Below are 22038 nucleotides of genomic sequence, written 5' to 3' on the forward strand. Positions count from 1 at the left end.
TACAGATATTTCATAATTTGTGCTAAAAATCCTTTGGAAATGTGTTTCTACAAAAAAAAAAAACAGGAAAAGACCAAGACACCATAAATGGACATACAACTTTTGGGTACCAGGTATGAAAGGGAGTTTTCAACCACAAATTTAGGACCTAAATTTCTGATGCAGTTAATAAAAAAGGAATAGGTACCTTGGTATAGAATTCATAGTCAGAATGCCTATAGCAATAATACTGCAACAATACTACAAGTTTATATATATATATACATACACACACATATATATCTAATTCTATATATTTTATATATATATATATAGCTAGTAGAGCATGGTGGCTGGAAGTAGTCATGGACTACTGTGTTTTGCATCCAGTCCTCAACATTTATAAACCACATAGGCATTTAGAAAAGAAAGGTCCACAGAGGAATCAGAAACATTTTCAACATACTAAACAAGCTAAATACTCTTTGTACAAAGATAAAACCTTTGACAATTGAAGTTTGTCACAACAAGGCAGCAGCAAGAATCCAGTTTAGCATTAGTCCTGAACCACAGCAGCCAGAAGTCTTGTAGAATCAGCTGAACTATTTCAGCCATGAAAAGTGATATTCATCTATGAAAAGTGAACTGTGACTCATCCTGCAACGGAAGGTAAAAATGTCCCTGCCAAATTCACTAGGGAAAACCCTGCACTTTGATCCTAAATCTCAGGATTTTTAAATTTGAGTAACTGTTCAAGTCAGCTCAATCATTCACTTCTAAGTTTTGCTGAAACATTGAGCAATACGTTTGAAGCCCTACCTCTCACCTAGACACTGATGTCCGCCTACTCAGTCTCTTAGTGAGACTAGTGAAAACCAAACTAAATGAAATCCACAGTTGGAAACCTCTCACACAGCCTTAGGAGACTAATTAATTTCTTTGGCTATATCTGATCTGATCATGCTTTCCTTCAAGAAGACAACTGCATTAGGAAAAGGGAACGCTGCTAACGTCAGCGTTTAATGTAATTAACTGTCCAGTGCTTATAGCTTTTGCCAATCAAGCAGAGAGTGTGCTGTGAGCTCTTCTCATTGAAAGGCAGCTCAAAAACAATCACATTTTATTTCCTGTGAAAAGATCCTGACTTCTAGTTAGAGTAGGGGCAAGGCTTTTCCTATCAATCTGTGTCAAAGAGTACTTAAAACTTTCAAACACAGAAAAAGAAGAAAGAAAGAGTATAGCTTTGTAATTTAGTGATGGACTAATGACTAAATGACTGAATGTGGACATACACAAGAACGAGCTTGTGCACACATGTACATGCATGCAGAGTGGGAGCAAAGACACTCTGTTCACCAGATTTTGCATGAATTCCTGAATAAACTCTGGAAGGAAGTGGAAACCAGTGTTCCTTATACTATGCAAACCCTCTTCTAACCAGACTAGAGAGCTCTATTTCCTCCAGTTTAGTCTCTCTATTAAGCCCTGTGGATCTTAAACTTTTCATTATAAGAAAAATCATGAAAAGTGCCTAACCTAAAGCCTTCAGAAGCATAAGGAAGGGTTATGATTACCTCAGCTCCTGTCTTGTGATAGACCAACAATTAGGGTCCTCTTTTTAGAAGTAGCAGATAGGGATCTGAGTCTCTTTCAGTGGAAGAGGATCTAAAAATCCAGGACTTGGAACATATCATAGCAACTAGATGCTGTAAGGAATCGTAGACCCTGCTCTTTTTTAAGTGTAAGTAACTGGTAAAGTGGTTTCCTTTGTAAAGGCTGTCAGAATGCTCTATGTATGCTCAGGACAACTATTTTGAGACCTCTTTACAGACTTAGGTGTGAGACAGACAGAGCCTACTTGTGGTACTCCGCCTACTTACCACAGCAACAGTAGCCAAACTTCGGGAACCTTAATGGCAACCCATGGAAAAATTTAGTTTTCCCTATGAGAAAAATAAACTTCCTGCAGATACACTGCCATATCCAGGATGAGTAGTTTGGGGTTTTTTGTGTGTGGAATTGAACTCTCAGGTACAGGCAACCACATTCCAGCTATAGTGTATTTTATACATGTTCATGCTCTTTCAGATTCACCTTTCATTCAAACTGCTATATTACCTAAACAACACACTTATAAAGAAGAGAAAATTTTACATGCTGAGTTTTTCACTCAATACCTTTCAACATAGATGTTCTTCCCAGTCCCAAGGGAATAAAGGCTACAAAGAATTCTGTAACATGAAACTTGTACATCACCCACTGGAGGAAAATAAGAAGTAGATGATCAGTATTTGTTCAACTAAAAACTACTTTCCAAATATTAAATATCTGTTTTATGCAATCTCAAAAAATGGTGCCTAAAACTTTTAGCATGTGTATCACTGAACATTCTAGGCTGTCAATACTCCACACGTGTTATTTATCTTCTATTTCTCTGATACCCCATCTGTCATCTACATTTATTCCAAAACCTAACAGATCCTGAGACATTTCAAGAGGTCAGCAGATACTTGCTAACAAGATATTGCAGTTTATCACACTTGCAGAGCACCATTTTAAGATAAATCAAATCAGTCTGTGTGTCTAACCTCTAGGAATATGGTATAAAGGCTCCCCAACTTTTTAAAGAAAGTATTTTTATGACTATCAATCTTTTAATTATCTTCTGTTTTGCAAATGTGATCACCCAAATATATACACAATTTTTGAACAGCATATTGCTGAATCTCAAGGAGGCATTTCATGAATTTTAAACTAAATGATGCTAAAAATAAAGAAAAATTATATTAAAAGAAATACAGCGGTTTTCAAATGTGAGAAAAAAACACAAGTAAGAATGAGTTGCCTTCTTTGATCTAATGAATTAAAAACATGTAACAAAAATAAGCATAATTTAATTTTCTATAGGAAATTAGTCTTACCCACACAGCTGGTAAGAGAGCACTTAAGGGGAAAATTTAATTTCCCTCTGTCAGTGTTCGCAGAAATATTGTACATAATAAACTTGAAACTTACTGAGTATTATTTTTAAACACACAATAGAAATAAGGTACTATGCGGCTCATTTCAGATTTCATGTTGGAAATGTGTGTTACTGAAAACAGAATTTCATTCTTTGAATTCATGTAATCATTACTAAAAAGCATTTGCATTATTATAACACAAGGAACTTCAAAAATAAAATAAAAGACTTACAAAGTAAATCAATTCCAAACTGATATTGTGAAATATGTTCAAAAATGGATGTCAGAATCGGTAACAATGCTACTGTAGTATAATTAATATTCTGTGAAACACCCTTGATTTGTGTTCGTGAATGGGTAAATTTTCCAAGTTTAAGATTTTCTGAAGTTTTTTCAAGGTCTTCAGCTGCGTTTTCAAAAAAGGCACGCAGTCCAGCTTTGACAAGCTCAGATCCTGATTTCATAACGGTTCTGAAAAATAATAAAGGAAAAAAATTAACTTTGTCCTGATCATTAGTAGTTGCATAGATATATATGTACATGCTAGTTACATTCTATCAGTCTTTGAATATACACACACATATTAGTGAACTTCACATTATGAATTGAAAGGACAGTTATATCTACTCAGTAGTAGAAGCAACATTTTGGAGTATTTTATACAAAATAATAACAACAAAGAACTTGCATCCTTCAGTCTTGTGTTCCTAGTTTTTGTGATGTTCTTCCAAGTAACATAATGCCTTCTTAGCAAACATCATAGGTGGTAAGAAAGCTCCTCCATATAATATGCTCAAGAAAAATACCTATTAATCCTTAAATGTTTATGGGAGCCACAAGAACTAGGTATGCAAGTCAGGATACATGCTTACCTATTTTTCAAAGCACCCTAAATCTAGAAAATGTGACTGCAATACCAGCATCACAGTCCCATTCCTTATTTTTTTTTGCGCTCTTCTCCAACCCCTTAGTGAAGCTTTTCAGTGTCGTTACTCACAACTGTCAGGCTGCTGTATAACATAATCAGGCCAGAAAACAGCTCAAATGAGAAAACGATCTTGGCCTGTTTCGAATTACATAAGCATTTAAATGGCAAAGAGCAAAAGTTAGTAAATGTAACTATGCCCATATATTAATACATTCTGCATACTTCTAATGACATTTTTTCTAATATTCACTAAAGTGTCTCAATATCTATAGGTATCAATATCTGCAGTTCCAAAGTTTGTGTCATTTATATCTCCCAATATCTTCAAATGCCCTTGGAAAGGATGACAAGTTTTCAGTGTTTTAATGGCAGATATTGAACAGAAAAATGTAGATGAAACCCTTTAGATGAAATTTGCTAATATGGAGGTCAAGATCTGAATTATTAATACAACTAATATCATCAATTAGGAATAAAGAATAAAAAAATCCAGAAACAATCCAACTGCTCCCGAAAAGCTCTGTGAAACACATGTGGTTTGCAGCTGGTACAAATGTTGCAAACTTACCGTGTGTCAAGAGACTGAGCTAAGATGTGCAGGCAGTTCACCATTGTAGCAGAATCACTACCTGGTTAGAAAGAGATATCATGAGAGCACAATAGTATTGAAAATGTAGGATAATCTAATGATCTAAAACATCATTATTGGAGATGCACAGGTTAAACAAGTCATGATGTGTCTCCTACCTTAGGTCACTGGAGAGAGAGTTAGGTCTGGTTCTAGAATAACTTTCAATTTCTTGAGTCTATACAAGAACTAAAAAGAATAACTAGTGTCTACTTACGGCTCATTGTCATCACTTGACCCTGCAACATTCTGAACTTTGTACCTTGTAGTACCTACATTTCTTTTATAATTTTTTTACCAATACCTTTTTCTCAGAGGCATGTTGTTTTCCCCTACATGGCCCTTACTTACTGAGAAATTAAACTACTGAATTCAACAGCTGGATGACAGAAATCAAAACAATTAGTGTAAGCCGACTTTTGAAAAACTAAAAGTAACTGCAGAGGCATGAAATTTTTTTTAAAAGGAGTCTAAAGATCCTAGAAGCTGCTAATTTTCCTGCTTCAACACTTTACATATTCTATTAACTGTTCGCTTCAGAGCCATATTCAAGGCACTCACTCATTGTACTGGAAGTTTATGCATCATTTTATAGAATTTTGGCTATAGCTTGTGAAATGCTTCAGGTAAGACAGAAGCAATGGTTATACATTCTTTATATTTTTAACTTTACGAAGATCTTTCTTAACAACTTACCAAAAAGTGAGATCCTATGTCTAACAAGAGCAGCTAGTTTGCAGAACAGGCTAAAGTAGAAAAGAACAGAAAGAGCAAGACAAGACAAAGATTAAAGATTTATTTAGAATGAGGTAAAGAGTAGTAGGAATAGGAAAGACAAACCACAACATAGTTCCTGGAAAGTGTATTTTGAATCATACATGATGATAACAGTCAGTCAAGTAGCTGCATTAAGCAGAATAACTTTTTGAAGGTTTCGAAGTCTCTCATTTTCTGAGCTTCACTACTTCAGAGATAACTTGAAATGTGAAACTTTTTTTTCATTACAGTGGTTTCGAACAATTGCATCTTATATGGTTGAGTCATTCTTTATGGGTATTATTTCTGAATAAGAACTTTTTTTGTAAGAACAAGAAAAACTGAGTAAAATTTTAGTGGTTTACTTGGCATTCTGCAGGAAATAAAAGTTACAAATTTACAAACTATTTAAAACAATTTTCAAAGATACCCTTTGTAAATAAATAAATTTGTTTAGCCACTGCTAATAAGATGAATCTTGAAACATACTCAGACTACAAGAGCTTCTCGCAAGTATGTCAGAAACTTGCGTATCTAACCTATCTGTCAAAATAATAAGACAACCAAGAGAAAGGAAAAATTACCAACTCTGTAAAGATTAAAGGGACTACTTTTAACTTCTAAAACCAAAGACAGCTAGGCAGACTTGTTTATCATCTATACTATACTTTACAAATGGAATTTGGACATAACAAAATGAAGAAAATATACCTTAGGAAATGGTATGGTCTCTTACTAAGAACAGATTGTCATTGCTATCTTCACAGTAGTAGGGAAATAATATACCTCCTATAAGATGAAAATAACTGATAGTCATGTTTCTTAATGAAGAATGGGCAAAGAATTATAAGGTATTTCTGAATGTATGAAAGTAGATATGCAGGCTAGACGTCTAACTTCCTTCATGTGCCTTTGTAAAGGCATTTTGTACAACCCTAGTAAGCATCATTCTGGCTTTACTAAGTTGATCTGACTGACTTCAGGGAAGTAATAGGAGTATGCAGAGAGGAAGCACGAAATTGAAATGAAATGAAACTCCATCCTCCTTAACCTAAGCTGACTTCCTTCAGCTATTGGAGAACAACCTTACACATTTGTATATAATATATCCGAAAGCTCAGTAAAACAGAATCTTAGTGATTTAACACTCACTCTTAGAGGCAACTGCTATATAAGGACTACCACCCACCTAGAAGATGGAAAAAGAAGGCCAATAATGATTTAGAGAACTGCAAAAATCATTGGAAGATAAACTGAAGAATGGAATCTAGGAAGTTCAGTGCTAGGCTTGATTTTATGTAACAATAAATAACCTTTAATTTCAAATTTTGTATCTACTATTCTGTTGGAAAAAGTAATCAACTTTGGTCAACATTGTGAAGGAAAGCAAAAGAAATTTGAAAACCTGACAGTTAAAGTAAGAAAGCTTGAGAGTAAAATACAGTTTTGAAAGATTAGGATACAAAATTTCCCAAATAACTGGCAGTACACCTTTAAGGGGGAGAAAAAAGTGGCAACAAATATGATAGATGACAGTCACAGTTAAAGTATACTAAATATTAATTTTAAATTTTTAATTGCAGAAAAATGAAATTCTTTTGTAAAGGCAACACATTATAAATTAAAAGGCAACTGTCTCTTTTTAATTGAGTTTTCTAGAATAACTTGAAGTCATATGGCTAATTCCAACCAAATCTGAAACAGTACAGACATCTAAGAACTATTAAATTCCAGCAATTTTTGTGCGGGGTAGAAGTAACTTTATATAGAAGGGAGAATCCATAATTACCCCTAAAAAGCTGCATCATGGTATTTTCACATTTTTGATACCTGAAAATTTAAATGTGAGACTATTTATATGACTGAACAGTGGGATAAACTCTAGGCAGAAACCACCATCAACAATGAAACACAAACTCATCAGAAACAATTATTAGTTCCATTCCTTGCAGAATCATTTATTAATGTTTCTGATGTTATCATCCAAAATTGTCTATTGTAATATATATAATTAATATATGTACTTCATTCTTTAATTATATATTAAAGAGTACTAAAATGAGGAATTTATTCATTCACTGCCATTTTGATACAGAATACACTATTCACTTTCTATCTGAGGAAACTGATCTTTTGACCTATCTCTCTCTTTATGCTAAGAAAAGACCTTTAATTATCTATATAGTACCCTCCTGTGTATATCTTAATTTTCTACTTACCTTGCTACCATTTCCTTTTCCTTATTTGATGCATATCCACTGCTACTGAGTGATTTTGTTGGAGAAGACAGGAAGTAGAGGCAGTGATTTGTAAAGTACTGATCAACTAATGGTAAAAGAACCTAAGAAATACAGATACAAAATGTATTTTTCACAGAGCATAATGGTAAACGTAGCAACATCGCTCTGATTGGTCATAGTTCATTCAAAGAATTTTAGAAGTTCTGTAACTGTTGTATTTTCTCATTTAAGAGACAAAGTCATATAAATTAAAAACTTAAATGTTACAATTTTACTTAAAAGTTACATAAATAATAAACAGTTACACAGATTATCTATTTTGGATCTCATATTGCAGCCTTACTCTTCTCACATTCAACAGTGATAAATGTCACTGAACTAAGAGGACCCTTCCTCTCCACTATTTACATAACTGTTTGGTACAGATATAAAGGGAGAGGACTTTTGGGTTTTTTTAAGATCCTAAATTAAAACCTAAATGTTTCTTACTTCAAATCTGATTATTGACATTTTTCTTATTATACACAGATGTGTATGACATTACTATACATAGGAATACTTCCTCTTAATTAGATGATACTATGCACTTCAGTCATATACTGAGGCAAAATTTTTCAGCAATAATTTATATGCTCATCAAGAGTATTTAATTTCACGTATAAATAAGCTGCCTTTTAATTTCTATGTTCCTTCTCATGTAGGAGCAGATACATTGAAATATTTTAAAATGTTTGAATCCATCACATATATTGAAATATTTTGGAAGGTATTTTCAAATATCTGTTAGCAACATTTAATTGATTACTTACCATGAAAAAAAATGGGAAAGATATATTTCTTTTACCTGAAAAGCAGCCTACCATTACAAATTTCCATGTTCTGTATAAATGAATGCATATGTACATTACTTGAAATTCTAAATCACTCACTTTGGCAAAGAATTTTATTTCTTGGTCATGTGGAGATTTTTCAGTTTTTCCACTGGTTACAATGGCTTCTGCAAGGATACAATCAAGGCAGACATGAATAAGAAGTCTTCTAATAATAAATAACACAACAGCTCTTTGATATAGCCTTGTAAACTTAGCCTTGCTGAAATGCAAATAAGCAGCAGAAACAGTTTAGCTAGTTACAGATGTGAAAGAATTCAACCTGCAAACTAAAACACAGGATTTGTTTCTTAAATGCAATAAAAATATTCATTGCTACAAATTTAAACATCAGTCTGAATATTTAAATATAAACAATTTTAACTATTTTCAAAATTCAATCTGAGCTTACCCAAATGCGCAATGAACTCTTGAGCAGAATCAACATATTTTAAAATTTTCTTCAGAAACTTAAAGGCAAACCTCTTTTCCATGGATGAAGCATCCAACTCCATGTCATTCACACCCCTGTTTCAGAAAGCATTAAGATAAATAGCATTGATGATGAGAGTAATACAAAGGATGACAGTACTATGAAGTATTCCATTCCTTATTACCTTTTAATTATGGTAAATTCTCATAAAAAGGAGAAAATGACCTTCCATAGCAACTCTTACTTACCAACTACCTCCAAGAAATGTTAAAATCAGTTCAAGTTTCTCTAAGGCACTGGATTAATGAAACCTACCTCACTGAAATTCTAAAAGTCTTTAGGATCACAGGAAAATGTAGATTGCAAGGAACCTCCAAATGACATGTGATCCAAGACCCATCTCAAAGCAAAGCCAAATCCAAAGTTAGATCAGGTTGCTCAGAACCTCGTCCAATAATGTACTGAGTATCTTCAAGGACTGAAATTTCATAATGACTCTGGAGAGCCAACTATAATGATTGACCACCCTCACTGTGAAAAAATAAGGGTGACATTTTCATATATCTAACTGGGATTTCCTTTGTAACAGCTTGTTACATTTGAGGAGACAGCGTTTACCTCATCATCTCTATAATCTTGCATTAAGTAGCTGAAGACAGTGGTAAAATCCCATTGTAGCCTGCTGGTTTAATACTGAAAAAATCTAGCCTCTCCTCAGAGCCTCTCCTGGTACGACTGCAAGCCAATCCTTGAAGCATCTTGGTGGCCCTCCACTTGATTAACTCTTCAGTCAATGTCTTCCTTAACATTGGTGAACCAAAAACTGGACAACACCCTCCTGATAATTTGGTATGTATTAACAGCTATGTATGGTTGACAGACATTTCCTGCTGCCTCACCCTCATAGGGAAAATGCAACTATTTATCTCTATTTTCAGTGAGATCATTGTAAATATTGTCTTTTTGTGTTTATAATAAGTCATCGTTGTAAGACATTAGTTACTTTTCTAAATATTCAAAGACATTGGTAGTTGTGTTAAATAACAAAGATGACATCAAAAAAATTTGTAGAGGTTTAAAGATGCTTAACAAAATACCATGTCGTTTCTAACATATACTTGAGTAAGGCCTGAGATTTATCTGTATGTCATGAAAACCCAAAACTTCTTCAAAAGTGTTCACAACAGAGAAAGAGGAGCAAAAATCAAAACAGAAGCAGATGGTATATGTAAAGTACACACACTGTGCCACCTGTACATTTCCAATTATAAAGAATTTCTGTGTTTTAATGATCAGTGCAACATTTTTAAGAATTACATTCTGGAGATGTGATAATTGCAAGCAGTACTTCCAATGATTTTATATATATATACTTAAAATACACACATACTCATCTGAAGAAAACACTGAAAAGAGGTAATCTTGATTCACCCTGATACAGACGACTACTGCAAACCCTTTGCCCATACCCCATAAAGAGTTTGAACAGGCTTTTTCAAGTTGATTTGCCCCATCAGTTAACACTGAAAACATTGCCTTCACAACCTGAACAGATGCAGCTGCAAAGAGATATTAAAACTACTACTTGAGCAATTCCATTGGTGTTTCAAAGGACCATTCATTTGCAGGAACTAAACTTGCTTTCCTTATTCAACAGCTCTAATACAATTGTGGAGGATATAAAAATGTTTGGTGGCATACCTACATTTTGGTTTCAGGCTGAGAGCTTACATATGGGGCAGGGAGGAATTCTTCTCTGTAGTAATGCAGAAATGTATATTTAGAGCTGTCTTCTAATATCTCAAGAAATGTTATTAATTATTGAAGCCAAGGAAGTTACCTTTGGCAGACTCTAATAATTGATTTGTATAAATTTCTGAGTGTATATTTTCATCAGAGACACAGACATGAAAAGCAGAAATAAATGAAAATAAGTGAGATCTGATTCTATGCAGGTACACAAAAATTTTCCCATGAATACAGTTTAGTTTACAAAAATGCTTAATGCCAGCAAACCTGCAGTTTCCTATGTGCTCAGACATCTCACACACAAAAGAAGATGACATAGTATAGTAACTCACGATTCCATCGTGTAAAGGCAAAAATACAGTATAATAAGTTATTTTAATTTCATTGACAGTTTAGGTCCCCACAGGCCAGCTTACTTCCAGACACAGCAATTCAAGTTAGGGTATACCCAATGAAGTGTGAGCTTCTGCTTGAGCAGAAGTTAAGGGTGAAATGCCTACAAAATTGCCACTTTGCCTTACTGCTTCACAGAACTCAAACTAACATTCTTCTAAAAAACTAGATTAAAAAGCACTTTTATATAGATGTGTTTCAGTATCAGATTTATTTTCCCATGAACCTTACTGGCACTGCTGGCTGCTATTTTAGAAGTTTTGAATCATCTGTTTGTCACACTATTGTTGCACTTTGTATTTACTATGATCACATACTTATTTAAAATGTTACCTGTCTACACTATTTCAGAAGGGACTTGAACAGAAAAAATGTCAAGGATTCTGATTTACAGAAGAGACACCAAATGGTAATTATGTTAATAAATAACAGACTGCAGTGAGATAAGGAGAATCATCATGGTTTATGCACCGAATGTAAGCAAGTATCTCAAAAAAATGTGGAACTTACCGAGATATGACTATACCATTGACTTGAAGGAACTTAAACAGCTCTTGTGCCTTTTCACGGTCCCGTGATTTCTCCTTTGCTGTCAATGTGTCGTAAGGTACCAATAAAGGATGACTACCTCCACCTTTAGTAAATTGAAAGAACTGTAAGTTATTCTACTGTAAGATTTATTTTGCTTCAAGTACAAAAAGAAACTATTCAATTTTGATTGTCTTACACTGCCTTATTACAGCCTGTTCCTTCTCTCCCATTTTCCTTGTCTTTTTTGTGTGGTTAAAGGGTTCTGGCTTACCTTTGCTTTCCAACTCCATTTTCTTCTTTTTGGCCCATATATTATGGTAGTTTTCTGCCATTACCTCAACCATTCCCTACATTACCATCAGAAAAAACAAGACGCAAAATTAAAAGGTGACAAAAATTCTGTAATTCCGCATAATTTTACAGTCTTGAGTAAAGTCTACATTCTTGTGGTAAAGCAACATCACGGTTAAGTGTCATTTCTGCATTCAGCTGTTCTTCGAGGTCAGCACAGGCACAGGATACACAAGTATCACATGCTGTTGACAGCCCCTTCCCTAGCTTCATGGTAAATTTTTCTAGGAACTCAGGAAGCAGCAGTGAAATAAACAAGAGAAACCTCTTATTTAAATATGTAAATAGTACGGCACGTACCTTTCTACAACAGCAGAACACAACCACAGTCACAAATACATTAAAAAAACTGACAAAACTCAACTCAGTAATAATAAAGCCCCAAATCTATTAATTCTTTTCAGCACAGTATATGCAAAACACAAATACAAACCTGAAGCTCCCTAGAAAGCACCACATTAGAGAGATCAAGTGGCGCTGGGCTATACCCATTTCCCTGTGGGGGAAAAAAAAAGAGAATTATTGTCAGATAAAAGAATCAAATATTCAACTACATCTCTGTTGTTGAGCAGAGTTACACCATAATCAAGTTGTTGATTAGAGTAACATTTTTAAATTTTTTTGGAGAAACTGTGTTCACATTTTGTTTTGCAATGCACTGAAGACACACCAGATGATTAACAGAATGCACCTGATGATGTGGAAATAAGAAGGCTGCTGCAGACACTTAGATCTCTCTATTCATAACAGATGGTGAACTGCTAAGAACTATGCTTTTCAGCCTACAAGAGGAGACCAATCATTAGGCATACAAGATGTGCCTTGAAAACACGACAGAAGAATGTGGCAACAGCCCGAATGAACTATATACTAAAAACAAGACATCACAACAAAAAGTTAAATAGGTTATTGTCTTGAGGAACTTACAGACTAAGGAAAAGGAGGAGTACAATGTATTTATGCATGTATTTAAATGTTTAAAGTGTGAAAGCTCCAGTGCAACAAACATACTAGGCATATGTTGAACATGAACAGTGACATACAAATCAGTGATTTCAATCATGTACTGAAGTTAAACATGTAATGATGGCCTCTACTGAAATAATGTCTTTATTATGCATGTTCTTGGGCAGGAAGGCCCCGCTGCAGAACAGGTTCAACTGGCTGAAAGCAGAGATGCCAGACAGAAGGACTCCCTGTAAGGGAATGAAGTTTGCTGAAGAGGTAAGAAATGCTGAAGTACCATCTGGTAACAGAGTGCTCAGGGGCTACTTTTGGTAAGCAAAACTGGTGCTGGGGAATGAACCCAACACAGGTTTAAGGTGCCTGATGTTCACAAGATCAGTACTGGTGCAATTTGTATGTAAGGAATCAGCTTGTGGCACATCTTTGGGCACTCCTTGCAGAACTGCTTATGGTGGTAGGACTCTGCCCAATGCATTGCTCATTAAAACTCACTATATTTAAGCACAAATTTAATTCACCTCAAGGGGTATAATAAAAGTTCCCCAACACTTGCCATAGTTTTAAACAGCTTTCCCCGCTCCAAGACACAGAGATACTGAGCAGCAGACTCAACGTGTTATTACAAAAAACTAGAAATGAAAAAAATAGTCTATATCACATCAAAATGCTAGGTGCTATATAATTACCTGCAAATTTTGCCTGTTGATTTAACAAAAAGTATTAAATGCACAATCTTATTTGTCAGTCGTAATTATAATCTTGACAAAAGCTGATAGATCTCGACTCCCTTAACCAAACTAGCAGTAGTTTTGTAGAGGCACAATAGTCAGGCCAAGAACTCCTCCAGAAAATCCACAAAGGAGCAGAGTGACCCAGTAAGCCTCAATGCACCTGAGCTTGGAACAGGATCGTAAAATTAACACATGAATAGAAATTGATCTTTCCAAGACTTATTTATCAAGGAACAAAGAAAGGTGTGGCTACAAGGAGTCTCATGCATACCTTCCTATTGTGGGCAATTTGACTACAAGCCAACCTCATAAATATGACAGCTTAAGTGAGCCACCAAGTGGCTGAACGGTGGTGATCTCCCCCTGAGCTGGGACACCCCTTAAGGTTGCTCCTCAAGGCAGAAACATTTTACCAGCAACAGACCTTTGGATGAGTCCAATTCAAGCTTTCACTAAATTACAATTGGACACCACACCAGTGACTCTCCTTTTGAGTAGGGACATCTCTCAAGGTTTGAGATTCCTTACCTGACACCAAGACACCCTTCCTTACCCAAGGTGGATTTGCAACAGCTCCTTGGTAAGTGACTGACAGCATGCTAAATTAATACTAACGAAATCCATGTAGTTAATTCCTTTAGACATAAACCATTGTCCACCTGAGACTAAGACTGGACCTAGCCACACCTAAGCTTGATCAGGAGTTTAGAAAGCACAAGGGTCTACTCTGAACCTCATGACTCAATGGAAGGATTTCCATACTCTTTATTTTTCTTCCATTAGACATAAACCGTTGTCCAAGTCTGAGGTTGGACCTAGCTGGATTTTAAAAAGCAAGGGGGTGTACTCTGAACCTTATGACTCAGCGGGAGGACGTCCCTTAGTCTTTGTGTCTCTGGTCTCTGTGTAAATCATTCTAGCTCTATTTATTTTATATGTTTCATCCACATAGCAAGTGATAGAGTGAATCTTGCCATTGAACTTTGTTAAGTCACACTTCTACTTTATATTCATATTCAAGCTACTTTTGCTAATATCTTTAACAGTGATTCTTTGACCGACCCTAAATCACTCCTTTGCAACACAAAAAAAAATAAATACTAGATTTATTTATTATAAAATAAAAGGCTATAAATGCTCTTCTATTTCATCTTTGAATGACTGTATGTAAACTCTCTTCAAGTCTTCTGAGAAAATGAAGAGATACGGTCTATGACAGCCTTATTGTCTTAAAAGTTGTCTTTTTGCAGTCCCTTCTTTGCTGTTACTGCACAATTCTTATTAGTGACATGACTTCTAATCTCAAAACTGTAACATTGAAAGTTCATTAAAAGGAACCTAAATTAACATAATTTGCAATGATTTCTTAGTAAACTAACAAATAAGCCTGTTGCTTTCCATATTCAAACAATTGCACCTTACCTGGCTAGACTGAGATATGCTGCGGAGCTTTTCATTTTCACGCTGATGTATTATTGCTTCTCCTCCTTCCTTGGTCCTTTCTAGGCTCCACCCCATGGCCAACATAGTTTTCAGTGATTCTCTGGCAGGCCAACGATAAATTTCCTTTTCCTTTGAAGAAAATAATGTAAAATTTATCTGTATTTAGCAAGTAGCAAAACTCAATAAAAATATCCTGTCCTTCCCTATGATTTGCCACATGCCACAGAAGTAAACAAAATTTGTACACTATATCTGAATACACTTTATAGTTCTTTTAACATTTTTTTTGTTTGTTTTATTCTTAGTGGCATTTATTGCTAGGATATGTGTTACAAACTAACAACACTCAAGTGAGCTCTGGAGTAATAATGTAGTTTGTATCTGGAAACTTACTGATTCCTCCAGCCCAAAATAATACAAAATTGCTGGCACTACAAGTGCTATGAAATTAATTAGGCAAGTATATACATCGGAATGCATCAGCCCACATGGCTTTTTTCAGTCTTCCTATATTTTGATCCATTCATGGATACATAACATTACTGATCTATACATCTCTCCATATAAATACAGGTATCGATAAAAAATTAGGGAATGGCCTGATTTCCAACACTTCTTTGAAAAGTAAAAGTGTTATAGAAAATCTTCAAAGTTGTGGCAAAGGAAATTCTGAGTAAGTCATATCAAGACTTCTCAAATCAGCCAAATAAAAGTATTTTAGTTCTTAACATAAATAAGAATTTTTATGAGAGTTACTTCACAAGACAGTTGTTATGGAGAGATCTCATTTCCAGGTTCAAAAGTTCTAATCCGAGACAATTCAGAAAATTATCTTTGAACTACTTTAATAACAACTCAACCAACAATACTTCAGATCCTCTCCAAAGATATCAAAGCAATTTACAAAGCTTGAGAAATTAAACTTTTTGAATCCCTCTTATTTTTTGTTATCTCCGTTTTCTGAGCAGGAAAAGTGTGGTAAAGGACTACAAATGTAATTGACTTATTTGAGTCACCCTATGAATCACTGCAAAAATATGTCACAGAATTCAAATTTTCAACTATTCTGACAACTAGAAGACATTCATGCCTAGGCAAGAAATTAAAATAAAATATGTTTTTCCCCATTTTCAACTGAAGCAACTCCTACCCTTTCTTTAAATTTTTCTACCATCTTTCTTGAAGACAAAATTACCTTCAGATATGTTAAAATACACTCATCTAAAACCCGGGAGTTGCTGCCAGCCATTACTCATCCATGAAGGCCTGAAACCCCTGTGATTGTGTATTGATACTTTGAATACAAATTGGCCCAGGTCTATGAAGACTGCCTAATGGAAGCAAATTATACAACACTGTGTAAGATTAAGTAAACCAACCACTTCAGCATTTAGATGTGCTATTCCTAACTGTAAGAATTCTAGTTTGTCTCTATTCCTTTTATAGCATATATTTGAAATGGATTTTTAAAAGTTCACAAATCAATCTACTTCGTATTAATGCAGCTGAAATCTCGTCTATTACCTTTTCAGTTAAAGTTTTGAAAGGTCTTATTAATGGATGAGTCTTCATATTTTCATCCAGTGAAACACCGTATTTCCACCCACTATTAGTCTGAAAAAAAACCCAAAAAACTGAGATGAGAACAACATAGATGAGTAACAGCAAATTGGCCAGTTTAGTTCATATTGAACTGCTAATCTACCCCAACAGCTACTCAGTGCCACAGAAATTTCTGTTAAAAAGGCATGCACCCATCTGTGGATACAACAGAACAAAACATGGCCCAAACAGACTACACACCATCTATGAGCAGTAAGTCTCACACAACCAGTTCTGCGCCTCATATACATGGGCCCCTTTCAAATGGAGTCATGCATGAGCCACACTGGCTAATATAAAAAATGTGGCTCTGTTCTGTGGGAGGATAAAGTCTGCCACACAGAGAAGAGAGTGTAACAGATCAAGCACTAAAGAACATAACTTTAATTAATCCTTTGCCTTAAACGATATTAATTGAAACTGATGGTTTTAATGTGTGTATATTTACATATCCATATATATTTCTTTACAAATTTGCATGCATAGCCCCACACAACAACATAATTGTTATTTCTATATAAATGTTCTATAAAATTTCTAACAATTTTTTATTATTTTTAATAATAAATTACTTAACCCTAGCTCTATCTTTTCCTTGAATGACAGGTTAAAAATTCATACTTGTGTTGAATGAGTTACAGCTAAACACTTCCAACACAGTTATAAAAAATTGCAACAACTCCATCAAACTTAACTCTAAAAGTTATGTTTATTAGCATTAAGATCTATCTGCAAAATGTAATGCTAAAAAGGCCTTTATTAAATGTTTCACTGTAACACTAAGAAGCTATTAAAAAAATCATAAAATCACAGAATAGTTGGAAGGGACCTTTAAAGATCACCTAGTTCCAAACCCCCTGCCATGGGCAGGGACACCTTCCACTAAACCAGGTTGCTCACAGCCCCATCCAATGTGGCCTTGAACACTTCCAGGGATGGGGCATCCACAGCTTCTCTGGGCAGCCTGGTCCAGTGCCTCACCACCCTCATAGTGAAGAATTTCTTCCTTATATCTAATCTAAATCTACTCTCTTTCAGTTTAAAGCCATTCCCCCTTGTCTTATCACCGCATGCCCTTTTAAAAAGTCCCTCTCCAGCTTTCTTGTAGGACCCTTTAGGTACTGAAAGGGTGCTCTAAGGTCTTCCCAGAGTCTTCTCTTCTTCAGGACAAACAATCCCAACTCTTAGCCTGCCTCCATAGGATAGGTGCTCCAGCCCTCTGATCATCTTCATGGCCCTCCTGTATACTTGCTCCAGCAGGTCCATGTCCTTATGTTGGGAGCCCCAGAGCTGAACGCAGTACTGCAGGTGGGGTCTCATGAGAGCAGAGGGGGAGAATCACCTCCCTCGACCTGCTGGCCATGCTTCTTTTGATGCAGCCCAGGATTCGGTTGGCCTTCTGGGCTGCAAGTGCACATTGCGGGGTCCTGTTGAGCTTCTCATCAACCAACACCCCCAACTCTTTCTCGTCAGGGCTGCTCTCAATCCATTCTCTGTCCAGCCTGTATTTGTGCTTGGAATTGCCTCAGCTCATGTGCAGGACTTTATACTTGACTTTGTTGAACTTTATGACATTTGCATGGGCCCATTTCTTAAGCCTGTCAAGGTCCCTCTGGATGGCATCCCTTCCCTCCAGTACGTAGACCGCACCACACAGCTTGCTGTCATCAGCAAACCTACTTAGGGTGCACACACAATCCCACTGTCCATGCTGCCAACAAAGATGTTAAATAGTGATGGTCCCAATACCAACCCCTGAGGAATGCCATTTATCACTGGTCTCCAAGTGGGACATTGAGCCACTGACCACAGCCATCCATTTGATTGTGACCATCCAGCCAATTCCTTATCCAACAAGTGGTCCACCCATCAAATCCATGTATCTCCTATTTAGAGACAAGTATGTCATGCGGAACAGATGACATCAGTTGCTCTTCCCTTACCCACCAATGCTGTAACCCTGTTGCAGAAGGCCACCGTATTTGTCAGGCATGATTTGCCCTTAGTGAAGCCATGTTGGCTGTCACCAATCACCTCTTTATTTTCCATGTGCCTTAACATAGTTTCCAGGAGGATCTGCTCCATGATCTTGCTGGGCACTGAGGTGAGACTGACCAGCCTGTAGTTTCCCAGGTCTTCCTTATTTCCCCTTTTTAAAACTGGGGATTATGTTTCCCCTTTTACAGGCTGTGGGAACTTCATCACCACCTCCAGGGCTCTGCAATCCTTCTTGAAGCTCCTCAGGCTGCTTCTGGCTGTATATTGGTGCCCACATGAAACAACAGCAGTGGATAATAGCCAGTGGACTGTATGAGGCTAGGTAGTCTTTTGGTAACGTCTCTGATACGAGCCCCCAGTAAGCAGTACACCACCCTAAAGAGCACATCAGGCTGGCTAATGAGGGCCTCTGTACCTCTCAGAAGACAGTTGCCTACCACTATCACCTGTTGTCTTTTCATAATTGTGCTAGTTGTTATATAACAGACGGATTGGGCTGCTTCACTCAGCTCCGGTATCTCTCCTGATGTGATGGGTCTCTCCTCCTCATCTGGCAGAGCAGCAAAGAGGTTCTGCAGGGGCACCTCAGGCTTTGGGGGAAGTCTCTTCCTCCTGCAGGTCCTTGCCATTATGGTCTTCCATTCTTCTGCATCATTGGTTTCCCTCTCTTTTGTGTGCACTGGTGAAGGAGTTTTTGGCTGTTTGCAGTGGGTCCACTGCAGAATGTACTCAGAACCAGCTGTCTAACACCTTCTCAGCCTCACTGATGTTATGCAGCCTTCTCATGGCCTCCTGCAGCTCAACTACCTGCTGCAGGCTGTCTTCCACATGGGCACACCCTTTGCAGGCAGGTCTGCTGCCTGTCCCTGCCCCAGCAGAAAGGTCTAGGCACTGCCTGCAGCCTGAGGTCTGTACCACAGCCTCTCCCTTCAGCAGCTCTGTCAGGGTGGAGGCATCAGCCACCACTGGGGTAGATCATGCAGACCCTGCAGCTGCAGTCTTGGCTCTCAGGTGAGTGCCCACCATTCTGCCATGAGGGTCAGGTAGGATGAGCACCCTTGACCTGTGCAAGAGACACAGAGCGGTGGTTGTTGGGTTCTGTAGACTTCAAGTCTGTGCTTGGCCAGTGGAACACCCCTTCTTCAAAGCGGTGCCCTGCCTGCACGCTCTCCCGTGTGAACTGCCGCACTGCACCCTGGCCACTGGTGCGCCCCAGGGCTGCACTTTGTGGAAGCGGGGCTTGTTGCCCTTACTCCTGGCCCTGCTCACACCACCTCAGTTGCTCTCTTGTGAGCTTCCAGCTTACATGTCACAAGTGGGTCTCAATGCTCCCCTGGGGTCTCCCTGGTGCAGCAAAGTTAGTATATATTGTCATAGCTATTTTGAAGACGTGAAACAGAAACACAACACAGTGATGGAACACTTGAAAAATTATAGAGAAAATCAATACATAACAGCCTTCTTAAAGCTAAAAAGAAAGAAAAGCTATAACTACATGTTCTGAAATAAGAAAAAAGGGCATTAGACTTCCCAGGTACTCTCTTAGATCACAAAGCTGCTGCACTAAAATTGAATCTCTGACTCCCAGCCAAAAAACATCATTACCAGGAAAAATGAAGCTAAGATCTATATATTCTTACTTTATTAAAGAAAAGAAAACCCAACCCAACCCAAATACCCCTTTTGTATTCACATAAAATCTTTTTACTAATAAATTCTGGCCACTTAGAAAAAGTGACAAAAGTTAATGCATTTTCTTGAGCAAAAGTTTCTTCCACATATACCTAAAGAAACATGCAGAAATTAATACACTCTGAACAAGGGCCTATCAGTGAAACCGTCCATTTTTTGTTTCAATATTCACTCCAGGTATTATTTTCTAGTTCTTTTCTGACAGTTGCCAGTCTTAAAATAATTCCTACCTTATCAAAGGCCCATTTGTCATGGGAGTGTTCAGCATACTTGCTGACAATATACTCCAACTTTTCAGGAAGTACAAGGCTGTAAACAAAGTGGAGTAAGGTCATTCAGTCATAAATTTCTGCAGTCTTATTTATGAAAAATATGTCAGTATAAAACAGCACTAATCAAAACACATCACCTCCAGATGAAGGCAAGACATTTGGCTTTGCATTTTCATTTTCGTTAGAAGAAATGCCTCAAAACAAAGCAGAGTTATTATGGCATTTACAGGGAATCTTCAGATACATAACAGTTGCACTCATTAGCCACTGAAATCACAAAAAACAAAACCTGCTTCACCATAACCTATGGGTTTTTCTTGGTAATTCTTAATATAGGATAATGTTACTATGGATGTTTCTCATTGCATAATAACGGAGGGGTAACACTTCAACAGCAAGAATCAACTAGTCATCCTTAAGTTTTGAATATAAAAGTATTAGAAATCTGTATTTTAAAAGCAGAAGATTACTGGGAAGACAAAATCTCTATTAAATGACCACACACGATCTGCTTATTTTGCCATATCAAGTTGCTACAGATCAATTCTCAAAACTAAGTGAATATTTTATAAAATCGGGCAATAGACAAATTGAATAGATTTTTATGTTCTTGTACCATTTGTCCTAAGCAAAGTATAAATAATGACAGTATCAAACATATTACAGGTGTATATATTCCAAACATTTGAAGTATTAGGTGATAGGGTACATAATAAGTATAGAATTTACTATGTACTCTCAGATACAACATGGAATTAATCTACTTCTGTGCATTGCTGAGAATATGAGAAGAATACGTTTTATATGTGGCAAACAGGATATGTTGCAGTGAAGGAGGAAAGCAGGTGGAAGCAAAAATCCCTACACTACTTCTGAAAGGAACTAATATCATTAACAAGTCAGTCAACAGCCAACTCTCCCTACAGAGCAGCAAAATAATGTTAATAAGAAATAGCATAAAAATATTTAAGGAAAGGAAATCAATATGATTTATATGACTCACTTTGCTGTGTTGACAGGTTTGGGATCAAAATTTCCTTCTGGATCCACTGAAGTCTGCTTTTCCAAAGTTGACCTACTACGTGTATCTAAATAATCAGGGGGTAAGGCACCAGCTATAGCACTTAGACAAGGCAAAGCCATTCGAAAGAGCTCTGGATCATACTTCTGCAGGAGAGATAGGAACTGGTTGGAAAATCCAACAGAAAAAAACATGCAAAATGTTAGTGAAAACCAAACAGCCATACATACAAATATTAGAAGATGCAAACAAACAGTAAAGCACATTTAAAAATTAGGTGTAGAGCAAAAAGTATTGCTACATGGCATCTATTTTTCTTGATATCAACCTGACACATTTTTAAAGCTACTCAAATTAACAGAAGAGTATGCTGACACTTGTATAAGTATATACAATACAAGTATGACTCAAGCTTTCTTTGGGTCATTAAGGCCCACACAGGAAGCGTCAGGGGTTGTTTGCCTAGTTACAAAGTAATAACATCTATAACATA

The 22038-nt window shown here is 36.6% G+C and overlaps 1 protein-coding gene across 1 annotated transcript in view; it reads right to left on the reverse strand.

Moving 5' to 3' along the window:
- RYR3 (ryanodine receptor 3) overlaps positions 1–22038 on the reverse strand; it is a 234903-nt gene that overhangs the window by 57315 nt on the left and 155550 nt on the right. The window contains exons 52-65 of the mRNA XM_040601263.1: positions 21528–21709; positions 20483–20561; positions 16485–16574; positions 14940–15089; positions 12254–12316; positions 11741–11816; positions 11449–11572; positions 8776–8891; positions 8424–8491; positions 7474–7595; positions 5195–5244; positions 4439–4499; positions 3175–3413; positions 2157–2238 (exon numbers count right to left, since the gene is read on the reverse strand). Of these exons, the coding sequence (XP_040457197.1) occupies positions 2157–2238; positions 3175–3413; positions 4439–4499; positions 5195–5244; positions 7474–7595; positions 8424–8491; positions 8776–8891; positions 11449–11572; positions 11741–11816; positions 12254–12316; positions 14940–15089; positions 16485–16574; positions 20483–20561; positions 21528–21709 (1502 nt within the window). The remainder of the gene's footprint in view (positions 1–2156; positions 2239–3174; positions 3414–4438; positions 4500–5194; positions 5245–7473; positions 7596–8423; positions 8492–8775; positions 8892–11448; positions 11573–11740; positions 11817–12253; positions 12317–14939; positions 15090–16484; positions 16575–20482; positions 20562–21527; positions 21710–22038) is intronic.

Source organism: Falco naumanni, chromosome 7 (assembly GCF_017639655.2).
Source record: "Falco naumanni isolate bFalNau1 chromosome 7, bFalNau1.pat, whole genome shotgun sequence".
NCBI classification, from domain to species: domain Eukaryota; kingdom Metazoa; phylum Chordata; class Aves; order Falconiformes; family Falconidae; genus Falco; species Falco naumanni.